Below are 13,865 nucleotides of genomic sequence, written 5' to 3'. Positions count from 1 at the left end.
TTTTTTTTTTAAATATAAATATGTATATATGTTCAAACTAATGTAAGTGCTTCCAAAGGCCAGAAGGGAGCCTCAGATCTCCATAGAGTTACAGGCCATAGTGAAACACCAGGCACTGTAGATACTGGGAACTGAACTCTGGTCCAGCAAGGGCTATAGCCAGTGAGCCATGTCTCCAGCCCCTTGAGCTCTTGTGAATGCATGTTTATGGCAAGGGTTTCTGGCTTTTCCTTATAGAAGTGGGAACTGCTTTAAATACATGTTATATGTCTTGTTTACAGTCCCTTCATGAGCTGGTATCACCTTGTTCTACAGACAGTAGTCAACATAAGCATTAGTAGCTTCTGCATCACTGCATAGTAGGCGACACAGACCACACCTGCGAGAGCAGGATTATAGACGCTCGGGGGTCAGGAGTAGGTTTGGCCTCTGCTCTCAGTCTCACACAGAACCAAGGTGTCGGCCAGGACTTCTGAGTTCCAGGTCCCCTTCAGGTTCTTCAAGTTGTTGGCAGAATTTATTCCTTAGTCTCTTATGGTTATGGGACCAAAGCCAACGTCCTGTTGTGGGCTGATCTCTGTCTACCCTTCAGGATGTCTGTCTTTCGATGATAGGACCAGTAGGAGAGAGTCAGAAAGGCTCCATAGTCAGCCTTGAGCCCCAGATTTAAAGGGTGAATGCACAGCCAATTGTAAATATCACTACATCTCTGAGTGCTTCTTGCTGTGGAACATACCATAACCATGGAGCCACAGCCCAGCCTGTTTCTGGGCCTGCCCAGGTCAAGATCAGAGGCTCATGCAAAGCAAGCACCTGGGATGCAGGTGTCTTTGATGCCATCTCAGGATTCCGCCTCCTTGGGAAGACTTCATATCCTTTCATTAGGATTGTGGTGTGTCATACAACATATAGGGATCATAGAAATTTCTAGAAGGGGGTGTGTAAGTCCTATGAGTCTTAGAAATTGCTTAATCCTCTGCCTTTGTTTTTTTGGTTTTTTTGTTTTTTTGGTTTTTTTTTTTTTTTTTTTGGTTTTTTTGTTTTTTTGGTTTTTTTTTTTTTTTTTTTTGAAAAACCACAGTGCCTGGAAGTAGTGAGCCCTTCATGACACAAGGACAGATGCCCAACAGCAGCATGCAGGACGTGTACAACCAGAGTCCCTCAGGTGCCATGTCCAACCTGGGCATGGGGCAGCGGCAGCAGTTTCCCTATGGAGCCGGTTATGACCGAAGGTGAGTGCTTTTGGTGAGATGAGACAATTTACCAAAAACTGCTTTCCTCGGATGCACACTTCTGAGCCCTAGTGGCAGCACAGTATCCATGTCTAGTGGCAACTTACAGGGGTGACCTCAGCCAGACCCTGAAGAACTTGGTCTTGGACAGTCAGGAGCTGTTATTTATGAGCAGGTGTCGGCAGCAGACCTCAGATTCTGGTGTCCTGGCGTGACTGGCAGGCCACTCTTCCCCCAGAACTCAGGAGCCACGACACACCGCACCCTCCGACCCAGGACCAGCATCCCCCGAGGCGGCTGTTACCACAGTGAGACTGCCTAGATGTGCCTATAAATTCTGCCAGCTCCCCGGGCTTTTCAGTACCCTGCTCTCCTCCCCATCACTCCCTGGGATACCTAGGATATTGCACTTGGCTCTCAGGCTTTCCGAGTTCTGGACCAAGAGTGGATTTTACTCTTAACAGACATCTCAGGGACACAAGAGTCTCTCCTTGAATCCATTTTGATATCCACATGGCAGGCCGAGCCACAGGATCACTGTTATACCGATTGTACTTAGGTAGGAAGACAGTGGATCTCATAGGAAGGCCATCAGAAGCATCATCCTTCAGTGGTGACAGCGACGGGCTTCCTTCATGAAGAGATTCCTGTGCCCCGGTTGTGACACCAAAGGCTTCTCTCGCTTGTACTGGTGTATTCTTCCCTAGTGAGACATGCTCCAGGCAGGCCTTCAGCCTGTGGCGTGTACTTGGGATCTGTGAAGCACACGAGAGGAGCGGGCCTTGTCCTCTCTGCGACTGCCATGTGCTGGTAAAGGACAAGGAGGATTTGAGTCCCTTCCTCCATGATCCGGATATGGCTGGTGTCTGCCCAGGGTCACATGACTACACTCAGGCCCTCACCAGCACACCTGTTAGAGCCAAGAGAGGTGATGTCTGGAGAGGGGCTCGGGACAAGGAGTGGGTGTGAAAATAACTGTTATGCCTAGTCAGGTCTCCCCGGGGTCTTCCCAGAGCCTGGCTCTTAAAGTACAGCGCCACTGGGAACCAGGTGACATGGTTGTTGACAGAGATTTCTGTCCCACCTGGTCCCGCGGCCATTTGTCCCAAAGAAATACACAGGCTTACATTAATTATAAACTGGTTGGCCCATTAGCTCAGGCTTTCTTATTAACTAATTCTTACATCTTAAATTAGCCCATAATTCTTGTGTTAGCCATGTGGCTTGGTACCTTTTATCAGTGAGGCATTCTCATCTTGCTTCCTCTTGGTCTGGGTGATGACTGAAGACTCAGCCTTTCCTCTTCCCAGAATTCTCCTGTTCTGGTCGCCCCGCCTATACTTCTTGCCTGGCTACCGGCCAATCAGCATTTTATTAAACCAGTACAACTGACAAAACTTTACAGGGTATAACACCATTGTCCCACACATGGTGGTTTTCAGTGTTCATACCCTGACCATGTGTGATGACATCAATCCGTGAGCCATCACAGATGCCTAGTGCATGGAATGGGGGGGTCACAGTTAGCCGTGGATCACAGTGTGGATCACTAGGACATGGGATAAGGGATCAGCTGGGGTCTAGGATCAAGTAAGAGCTGCTGGTTTTCCCCAGTGAGATTAGATAGTTGTACAAGGACAGACACTCCCAGAGAATACCAGTTAGCTTGTTCTCCTTCTGCTGCAGAGGCTGGCTTTGACTAGTCCACCTCAGAGCCTGACCTCATTGTTGGCAATTTCTGAAAAAGTGTTACCTGCCCATCTTAAGTTTTATTCTTGTCTGTTATAGTTCTTTTCTCTATCCTCCTTTCTAGAGTCTTCCCCTATCTATTTTCGTTTCTTGATCAGATTAATAATATATCCAGTTCAGTTACTCTCCCCTCCAACAAGATCCAGTCTTTCTAAATTAAGCCAGTTTGTTGCCACAGCTCCAGCTCTGTTACCCCTGAGAATGTTAGCTTCATGGCACTTACAATTTCTGAATGAGAGAACAGTTGCAAAGGAAAACTGTCTATTTCTGAGTGACGATTTGATAGGAGTTTCGGACGCTACTAGTATCCTTTTCCATACCCTTTGTCATTAAGAACTTGGAATTTTGACCACTCCTCTGCCAGGGTTAGCATCTGGGGACTCACTCACAGAATCTAGCTTTAAAAACCGAAGCATGTCTGTCCTCCGTGAGAAGGGAGAGGAAGTAGCATCGTCCATATTCTTATACTTCTAGAAATGCTGTCTCTGAACTCTAGTTAGTTCCTTCTTCTGACTCCCATGACAACACCATGCAGCACTTGCCAGTGAGTGGGTGGTGCTTCCACCTCAAAGGAAGAGGCCACAGCCAGGACAAGTACATACAAGGTCCTGCCTGTCCGACCGGTATTCCTCTGACACCTATTAGCAACAGCCTGAGCTGGGAGTTTGGCTCCTCTCCTAAGATGGGTGTTACCATCCCTGAAAGAAACTGGGCTACAGCTGTGGCATCCTGCTGTGTTGGAAGTAGTGCGTGTGGGGAGAAGGCAGAGCCATTGGGTAGAGCGTCTGGAAATGGGCTGTTCATGTCTTTGTTTGCCGCAAGTTCCATGTAAACTAAGTTTTCTTTGAATACCTTGATCTAGGCATGAGGCTTACGGGCAGCAGTATCCAGGCCAAGGTCCTCCCACAGGACAGCCGACGTATGGAGGACACCAGCCTGGCCTGTACCCACAGCAGCCGGTGAGTGGAGCAGAGGGTGTGGGCCTGTTTTCCCTTTGTCTTTCTTAGGAAGATTTGGGGAGGGCCAACAGCAGCTGTGCGCTCTACCCAGTATTCTGAGAGGGTTGTCTAGGAAGTACTCAGAAAACTGAAGACAGCTCTTGATATGTAATGTGCTGGGATAAGTAACACATGCTGGGCACGTGTCTGTGGTCACTCCATGTTCCAGATCCATGAGCTGAGCCAACCACAGGTCAAAAGACAAGTGTGCAGAGCGTGTGCATGCATTTCCTTCATCCTGGTTCTCTGAATGAGTAGGCACAGCTATTGAGATAGCATTCACTTGCGCTGCACTGTGATCCGAGTCCTCTAGAAATAACTCAAACAACAGAGTGTGTTTAGATGGCAGAGAAAGCTTGAGCCTTTGTCTCCAAGGGACTTGAATGTCTGAATGTGGCCCGCGGGGTCCCGGGACCAGTCTCTGTAAATACCCAGGGACAACTGTCTGCTAGTCAATCCACTGTAGGACAGAAATGTGCCATACTTAAAACAGCCCAGACTGTTGTAGACCAAGCCTAAGAGCTGACTCTTAGATACGAGCAATGGGCTGTGTGTGCCCGTGATACCGACATCACCTATTTTGGTGGGCCCTACTCTAGCGACTGTGGGGCCTGTTGCCCCCCTGACGTGCACTCACTAAAATTTTTCTTTAAAATAATAACTAATGACATATTTTGAGTAATAGGGTAGTTCATGCTGGCTCCCAGCTGAGTCATACAAAAGTCACAGTGACCTTGAGGATGGAGCTTCAAATGTGACCTCAGACACTGCATCCAGTTGTTGCTGAGCTACCTTTTTGACCTGGAATCTCTGGCAAAAAGAGAACACACACACACACAGAAATTGTCTTAGAATTTTTCAATACCAAAGTCATTTTGAAATACTCATTTACTTCCGGAGCATACCTTATAGTTGTTGAATCAGCTTAATGTAAGCAGTTTGAAGTGAAGTGAAACAGCATGGTTCACCCTCAGCATCTCCGCTTCCCACCAGGAAGTCCCACCCACATGATGGGTGCTGGTAAGAGATGAGGGGAAGGAATTGTGTGGAGGGACCAGGATGGGTTTCTTGGAGAACTGGACCTAGACAGTAGACAGACCGGCCTGAGGAGCTGTGTCTGCATGGATGTATTGCCACCTGTTGAGGGTCCCCTTGGTCCAGAGCCTCCCAGGGCGACCTTGGGATCTCCCACCTGCTCCTGTAAGGCAGAGCATCTCAGTTCTGTCTGTGCACATGTGCTGCTGTGGTGGTCACCCATGCTGTGCTGTCCCTGTGCTGCAGCCCAAGGAGAGGCGTCCTTGTTTTTGTCTAACAAAGTTTCATATCCATGGAAGCAAACTTGAGAAGCCCTCCTCAGAGTGTGTAGTGATACTGAAATCCAAGCCTAAATTGCCAGTGCTTGTCAGTGTGTAAGAGCGTCCCATATTCGCTTGGAAATGAACCATCTACCCAGTAATAACTATTTTGCATAATTGAGTGTGTATGATTATACCTCTAAGAGTACATCAGTATGTTTTGTCTGTATATGAATTTCAGAATTACAAACGCCATATGGATGGCATGTATGGGCCTCCAGCCAAGCGCCATGAAGGGGACATGTACAACATGCAGTATGGCAGCCAGCAGCAGGAGGTGTACAACCAGTACGGAAGCTCTTACTCTGGCCCGGACAGGAGACCCATCCAGGGACAGTATCCCTACCCCTACAACAGAGAGAGGATGCAGGGCCCAGGCCAGATGCAGCCACATGGAATCCCACCTCAGATGATGGGTGGCCCCATGCAGTCAGCCTCCAGCGAGGGGCCGCAGCAGAACGTGTGGGCAGCACGCAACGATATGCCTTATCCCTACCAGAACAGGCAAGGTCCAGGTGGCCCTGCGCAGGCGCCACCTTACCCGGGCATGAACCGAACGGATGATATGATGGTACCAGATCAGAGGATCAACCATGAGAGCCAGTGGCCTTCCCACGTCAGCCAGCGCCAGCCTTACATGTCATCGTCGGCCTCCATGCAGCCCATCACACGCCCGCCTCAGTCATCATACCAGACACCACCATCGCTGCCAAACCACATCTCCAGGGCGCCCAGCCCCGCCTCCTTCCAGCGCTCCCTGGAGAGCCGCATGTCTCCAAGCAAGTCTCCCTTCCTGCCCACCATGAAAATGCAGAAGGTCATGCCCACAGTCCCCACATCGCAGGTCGCTGGGCCACCCCCTCAGCCACCACCAATCAGAAGGGAGATTACCTTCCCCCCTGGCTCTGTGGAAGCGTCACAGCCAGTCCTGAAACAAAGACGAAAGATCACCTCAAAAGACATTGGTGAGTTTGGAAGGGGTGTTCTGAAAATGGGTTGTCTTTTCAATCTGGAACTTCAATTTAGATGTCATTTCCATCCATTCAATTGGATGAGATTCTTAATAATATGAATTATCAGGATATTTACTTATGGGAGCGTTGATTAGCCTACTCATCTGAATAAGAAACAGGCCAGAGAAGAGCCTGCATTGAAATAAAGATACTTCTAGGTGCAAAGGTTGCGTGTGTGAGAGACAGGCGCTTCAAGGAGAGACTCAGGACTCCTGAGTAGTCACGTGCTGTGCGTTGGCTTCAGATTTAGCCCTAACCAAGCCACTTAATTGCTGCAGCGAATGCTTAAGAGGCCCACTGTGAGGCTGAGGGAGTTGAAGGCAAGCCACTCTGGTGAGAGTGTAAGCCGAGCTGCTCTGGGGAAGGGCGGAAGCCTGGCCATGGTGTATAGATGGGTAGATGTGATATGTGGTGCTCTCTGCCATGGTGATGGAGCTACGGCAGTCCACACCACGCTGGCAGATACAGGCCGAGGAGTTGGCCTCGGCTGAATACTAATGCTCTCGCCCGTCCTCTGTGAGACGAAGGGAATACTAATTAGTGGTCTGGAGTATCTGGAGTAAGCACATCTTCCTCTGCAGTTATTTTGAAGTTCTTTAACACAGCATAGGAAATAATAGCTCTTGGTTGTATAAGAAAAAAACTTTTTCAGAGATTTTGGAATCACCTTGACTTCAGATCATTTGCAGTGATGAGAAAATTGAATAGATAGTAAAGATGCTGTCAGTTGTTGGAGATAAGTAGGTACACAGTGAGAAAAACAGCATCTTTTATATATGGATCTGTAGGGGAGATGCTGGAGCATAGATACTGAGCCCAATTTTATAGAGAATTTAAAATGAAATAGATATTTATGTTTGTGTGTGTTGTGTGTTTAAATAGATACATATAGCTACTTTTTAAAGGATGTAATTATTTTTATTTTATGTGATTTTTGCCTACATGTGTATCTGCACTATATGTATACATTACCCAAGGAAGCCAGAAGAGGGTGTTAAATCCCCAGGACTGGCGTTCCAGATGGTTGTTAGCTGCCATTTGGCTGCTGGAACCCCAACCCTGCTCCTCTCCAAGAATAAGTGCTCTTGACTGCTGAGCCATCTCTCCAGCCCAGTATCTATTTCTGTTTTGTTTTGTTTTTCACCTCTTAGCTCAGTTTCTATCAGTGCTTGCCTTCAGCTTAGGGAAATTTATGTTCCTTAGTTTCTAAAGTCTGATTCTTTGTATGACAAAAGTCATGTTTTAAGACAAAAATCTTAAAAAGCTTGTAAAACAAAATCACAGCAATGATGTCTTTGGACACACCTAAATACAGCCCCCCCCCATCACGTGCACTGCACATGGCACCACTCACTTGTGGTGAGGGGGTACACCAGGCTCCCTCTCAACCTCGGGGTCACATCCAAGGCCCCCGCAGAACTCCTGAAGAGCTCCCACTGCAGACTCAGGGCATGGGGAGCCCCCAGTGTGGCCCCACTCTCTCAGCAAACCTGACAGCGTCGTCATTTGCTCACTTCTGATGGCAGGAGTAGGAACAAAAGAAATGCGGGCTTCCTGCCTCCCTGTCCTTGGCTCAGCCACACCCTGAAAACGGACCATCAGGGTGCCTGGTTGCGGCCACAGCATGTTCTGATGAAGGGGCATGGACGTGAGAGAAGCAGTGCTGGAAACCCAGACCTCTGTCTAAGGCTACACTGTCTGGGGCTTACATTTTCCTCTAATTCCACAAACTTGCCAGTCTCAAGATGCCACCTTGAGGTCCTTTTGAGTGAAGGAGGCAAAAGGAGACAGCTCTGCTGGGGTTCCACTGTGCAAACCTGGTGCCCCCTACTGAACACCCGAGATGACAACGACCACGCTGGCCGGGTCCTCCCACAGCTAGAAGCTCTTAAGGCTTCTGTTTAACCCCCAATGTGAAAGAACAAAGTACCCACAGGGTTAGCATCTTCAGCTAGTCAGGTGGCAGCCGTGGCTGACTGTGAGCGTTTGTGTGCAGCTGGGCTGCAGCCCACGCTCTGCTCTTCCTCTAGGGCGAATGTTCACAATGTCCTCTTCTCCTAACAGTCACTCCCGAGGCATGGCGTGTGATGATGTCCCTTAAGTCGGGTCTGTTGGCCGAGAGCACCTGGGCTTTGGACACCATCAACATTCTCCTCTACGACGACAGTACTGTTGCCACCTTCAACCTCTCCCAGGTGAGGCAGCCATAGTGCAGCTCACAGCAAGTTAGCGTGTTACACAGTTAGTGGATCACAGTTCTTGTGCTGGTGTCTCAGCTGATGAGCAGGGCCTGTCCAAGACTTTGAATCACTGTGGTTAGTATGAAGCAGATTTGTCAACATGGAGTTGCCTGAGGATTTAGTCTGGGATGAGAATTCCATCGATGGGGTGTGTGTGTGTGTGTGTGTGTGTGTGTGTGTGTGTGTGTGTGTGTGTGTGTGAGAGAGAGAGAGAGAGAGAGAGAGAGAGAGAGAGAGAAGAGAGAAGAGAGAGGGAAAGAGAGAGATAGCAGTAAAGAATTTGTCACATTTGTTTGAGGCAGTCTCTCACGTGGCCTGGCCTTGGCCCTATGTGATCTTGAAGTGGGCTCTGCTTCCATGTGCTAGGGTTGTATGTGTGCCACCTCCCCATGCTACGGGTTTTCCCCTAGAAAATGGGTGACTTATTATGTAAGAGAATAGAGTTCGATGATCCCTGTGTCCCCACCATATGACAGAAATGATCAGGGACTGATGGCCTTGCCTGCCCATCCCTTCTGCCTTTCTCCTGGCTGTTCTGAAGCAGTCGTTCGAAATCTTGCTGCCTAACCCTATCTGAAACCCTTTGTTCAGAGTAGCTTGTAGCAGTGTGATTGACAGATCAAGAACCCTGAGAAAGAGTCCAGTCCCTGGGGCTGTGGCCTTTAAGAGGTGCTGACAGTAAAACTGAGAGGCCGGCTCTCTGGGGCGTAAACAGCTCAGCCCCCGAGGCTGCTGGGCTGCCCGTTCCTTTCCTGATATTGAATAAGACCAGAACTCTCCACCACCCTGTTTCTTTCACCATGTCTTCTGTGCAGCCCAGAGACGATTCTAAGTTGGTGGAATAAATTAAAGTGTCACAAACATTGCATTATCTGGTGGTGGTGTTTTGTTTTTAAGAAAAACTTAAATAATGTGTCTAGCCTTTTCTAGAACCTTCACCTTGTGACAGGTGAACTCTGGCTGGTCGTGCATTTTTAAACCCGGAAGTGTTGGATTAACTTGCCCTTTACTAGGGAAGAGGTAAACTTGTAAAAGGGAGGGGGCCACCCAAGCTTCACGTGGGAGAATTCCTTTGGGAGCACCAAAGTGACTGTTTGGTACAGCTTGTGTCCCCTCACCCCAGGACAGAGTCCCAAGCCCCTTCCAGGGAACAGAGATGCGCAACTGTGGGCAGCTTCTATAGTGTCTGTCATACAGGAGCATCCTTGCATACCGTGTGCAGCCTGAGTATGACGGGCTGCGTGTTGGCGCGAGCAGTGTGAGCAGGAGGGCTCGCTCACCTTTCCACAGACCGGGCCTCTCTGCTAGTGGCACCTGTCTCTCACTAACTTTGCCAATAACTGAAATGTAAAATTGCATCTTATGGAGCAGTCTCATTCGCTTATCAGGGACTGAATTGATTTGATTGTAATTTTCACTGTTTATGAGCTACTACATTGCTCAAATTATCTCCTCCAAAAGGTATAGAGAGAACATAAGTTAGGGCAACCTATGAAACCTGAGACAAAAATAGCCATAAAAATCCTGAGATTATAACCATAAAACCCCCAGCAGATGACTCCCAGATAAATAGAAGAGGAAACAGATTCGCTCTGGGTACAAGAGTCCATAACATCCTTGCTCCCACTCCTCACATGCACAGTGCCTAAATTGGCAAGCCGTGGAGAGTGGGGGAGCTCGCCCATCTGTGGAGAGTGGTGGCAATTCTCACCACGTGGGAACCATGGGTCTGGAAAACTGGTGCCGGTGCTGGCGGTGCCGGTTGTCAGAGAACGAGGGACACACTTGCGTACACTTGTCCGTCATTAGGAAGGTAGCTTTCGGGTGTGTGGTGTGCCCTCCAGAGTCTGGCCAAAGCTGCCCTCGGCTCCTGCTCTTGCCCCTTCAGGCAGAGCTGATGACCCCACCCCTCACCCTGTGCCTGTTCTCTCTCTCTTCTCCAGCTGTCTGGCTTCCTGGAACTTTTAGTAGAGTACTTCCGAAAATGTCTCATTGACATTTTCGGAATTCTTATGGAATATGAAGTGGGCGACCCCAGCCATAAAGCACTTGATCACCACACGGGGAAGAAGGACGACAGCCAGTCCTCAGGAGACGATTCTGGGAAAGAAGAAGATGCTGAGTGTCCTGACGAAGAGGAGGAGGATGAGGAGGAGGAGGAAGACAGTGGAAAGACAGAGTCGGAGGGGACGAGCAGCGCTGCCCCTGCTGCTCCAGATGCCACCGTGGACCCCAAGGAGACGCCAAAGCAGGCCAGTAAGTTTGACAAGCTGCCCATAAAGATTGTCAAAAAGAGCAACCTGTTTGTGGTGGACCGGTCTAACAAGCTGGGCCGCGTGCAGGAGTTCAACAGTGGGCTCCTGCACTGGCAGCTGGGGGGCGGCGACACTACAGAGCACATCCAGACTCACTTTGAGAGCAAGATGGAGATCCCTCCTCGCAGGCGCCCGCCTCCGCCTCTGAGCTCCACCGGGAGGAAGAAAGAGCCAGAAGGCAAAGGTGATTCCGAAGAGCAGCCAGAGAAAAGCATCATAGCCACCATCGATGACGTCTTGTCTGCCCGGCCAGGGGCCCTGCCTGAAGACGCCAACCCAGGACCCCAGACCGACAGCAACAAGTTTCCCTTTGGAATCCAGCAGGCCAAAAGCCACCGGAACATCAGGCTCCTGGAGGACGAGCCCAGGAGCCGGGACGAGACGCCCCTGTGTACCATCGCGCACTGGCAGGACTCCCTGGCCAAGCGCTGCATCTGTGTGTCCAACATTGTGCGGAGCTTGTCTTTCGTGCCTGGCAACGATGCAGAGATGTCCAAACACCCAGGCTTGGTGCTGATCCTGGGAAAGCTGATTCTGCTGCATCACGAGCATCCAGAGAGAAAAAGGGCACCACAGACCTACGAGAAGGAGGAGGATGAGGACAAGGGGGTGGCCTGCAGCAAAGATGAGTGGTGGTGGGACTGCCTTGAGGTCTTGCGGGATAACACACTGGTCACGTTGGCCAACATTTCTGGGCAGCTAGACTTGTCTGCGTACACGGAGAGCATCTGCTTGCCGATCCTGGACGGTTTGCTGCACTGGATGGTGTGCCCGTCAGCAGAGGCACAGGACCCCTTTCCCACCGTGGGGCCCAACTCAGTCCTGTCACCACAGAGACTTGTGCTAGAGACGCTCTGTAAACTCAGTATCCAGGACAACAACGTGGACCTCATCTTGGCCACACCTCCATTTAGTCGTCAGGAGAAATTTTATGCTACATTAGTTAGGTACGTTGGGGATCGCAAAAACCCAGTCTGTCGAGAAATGTCCATGGCGCTTTTATCGAACCTTGCCCAGGGGGACACACTGGCAGCAAGGGCAATAGCTGTGCAGAAAGGAAGCATCGGAAATTTGATAAGCTTCCTGGAGGACGGGGTGACCATGGCGCAGTACCAGCAGAGCCAGCACAGCCTCATGCACATGCAGCCCCCACCTCTGGAACCCCCTAGCGTAGACATGATGTGCAGGGCGGCCAAGGCTTTGCTGGCCATGGCCAGAGTGGACGAAAACCGCTCAGAATTCCTTTTGCACGAGGGTCGGTTGCTGGATATCTCAATATCGGCTGTCCTGAACTCTCTGGTGGCGTCTGTCATCTGTGATGTACTGTTTCAGATTGGGCAGTTATGACACACGTGAGCAGGCACGCATGCGTGAGTGAAGATAGAGGGTCACATAGGACTGGCTGTTTCTGTTCTCGTTTATCCAGCGTAGGATGAAGGAAGAGTCCTTGCTTCTCTGCCCCATCACTATTTACCAATTGGGAATTAAATCATTAATTCGAACAGTTATAAAATTAATATTTGCTGTCTGTGTGTATAAGTAAATCCTTTGGGGATTTTCTATTTCTTTTTTTTTTTAACCAAAGTTGCTGTCCAGTGCATTCAAAGGTCACTTCTTTTCCATAAAATTTCCTTTTTAATGTTTTTTTTAAATGTTGTATTGCAGTTTTGGGGAAGTGAATTGAAAGAAAAAATTTTTTTAGCAAAAGTAGCTAAAAGATAGGAAAATTTCACCACACCGAGGCAAAAAGGTGGAAGGAAAATTGATCCATGAATTGATTTCCTATGAATTTTATTCTTCATAGAATGATAAAAACAAAACTGCACCCCGTCCCCCAAAGCTCTGTGCAATAGAAACTTCTAGAGATATAGATATAGGGGCTCGAGGAAGTGTGGCAGTCAGTCAGAACTACGAGTGATACTGGTTTCTCCACAGGAAAGTGGTTACATTAGGCTATGAGCAAAAAAACGGCGCTTTCAGTTAGGGGTGAAGCTGCACCCTGACAGCCATCCGCGGAACTGCTTCCTCACCACGACCGCCATGTCTGCTGCGGTTCGGCCTCCACGTGACAGTTCTTCACAATTCCTTTCATCGTTTTTTAAATATTTTTTTTACTGCCTGTGGGCTGTGATGTATATAGAAGTTGTACATTAAACATACCCTCATTTTTTTTTCTTTTCTTTTTTTTTTAGTACAAAGTTTTCATTTCTTTTTCATGATGTGGTAACTACGAAGTGATGGTAGATTTAAATATTTTTTATTTTTATTTTATATATTTTTTCATTAGGACCATATCTCCAAAAAACAAAAAAAGAAACAAAAAATACAAAAAACAAAAACAAACAAAAAAAGAGGGTAATGTACAAGTTTCTGTATGTATAAAGTCATGCTCTGTTGGGAGAGCAGCTGCTCCCAATTTGCTTCATGAATCAAGGTGTGGAGATGGTTGCTTATGGATTGATTTAGAAAATGGATACCAGTACAGACGAAAAAAAGAAAAAAAGAAAAGAAAAACAAAGAATAAACAACTAAAAGGAAGAAACACAACTTCAGTGATTTTTCTGTGACAGGAATCCACATTTGTATTTCAAGATAATGTAGTTTAAGAAAAGAAAAAATGAAAAAAACTTGATGTAAATTCCTCTTTTCCTCTGGCTTAATGAATATCATTTATTCAGTATAAATCTTTATATGTCCCACATGTTAAGAATAAATGTACATTAAATCTTGTTAAGCACTGTGATGGGTGTTCTTGAATACTGTTCTAGTTTGACTAACGTGGTTGCATAGTAACCAAGTTATTTACAGGAAATAGGGGATATGTAGCAGCCTCCTCCTGGTAGTGAAGCCTGAAGGCCAGAAGGAACTTTTGGGGTTACCTGTTTGAGAGTGGGGAGCCTCAGTGATCTCTCAGATTGTTTAGCAGATTAGGCCTTCTCTGAAGCAATTAACAATGTGACATT

General features: G+C 48.2%; 1 protein-coding gene across 3 annotated transcripts in view; it reads left to right on the top strand.

Moving 5' to 3' along the window:
* Window positions 1-13,639, top strand: part of Arid1b (AT-rich interaction domain 1B) — a 357,068-nt gene extending 343,429 nt beyond the window's left edge. For all 3 annotated transcript variants that reach the window (XM_005363408.2, XM_026787331.1, XM_013352342.2), the window contains 5 exons: window positions 1,082-1,232; window positions 3,844-3,940; window positions 5,516-6,299; window positions 8,412-8,542; window positions 10,531-13,639. In XM_005363408.2, the coding sequence (XP_005363465.1) occupies window positions 1,082-1,232; window positions 3,844-3,940; window positions 5,516-6,299; window positions 8,412-8,542; window positions 10,531-12,249 (2,882 nt within the window). In that variant the 3' untranslated portion in view covers window positions 12,250-13,639. The remainder of the gene's footprint in view (window positions 1-1,081; window positions 1,233-3,843; window positions 3,941-5,515; window positions 6,300-8,411; window positions 8,543-10,530) is intronic.
* Window positions 13,640-13,865: the final 226 nt, after the last annotated feature.

The sequence above is a fragment of the Microtus ochrogaster genome, linkage group LG9 (genome assembly GCF_000317375.1).
Source record: "Microtus ochrogaster isolate Prairie Vole_2 linkage group LG9, MicOch1.0, whole genome shotgun sequence".
NCBI lineage: Eukaryota > Metazoa > Chordata > Mammalia > Rodentia > Cricetidae > Microtus > Microtus ochrogaster.
This window is presented reverse-complemented; position numbering and strand designations above follow the sequence as displayed.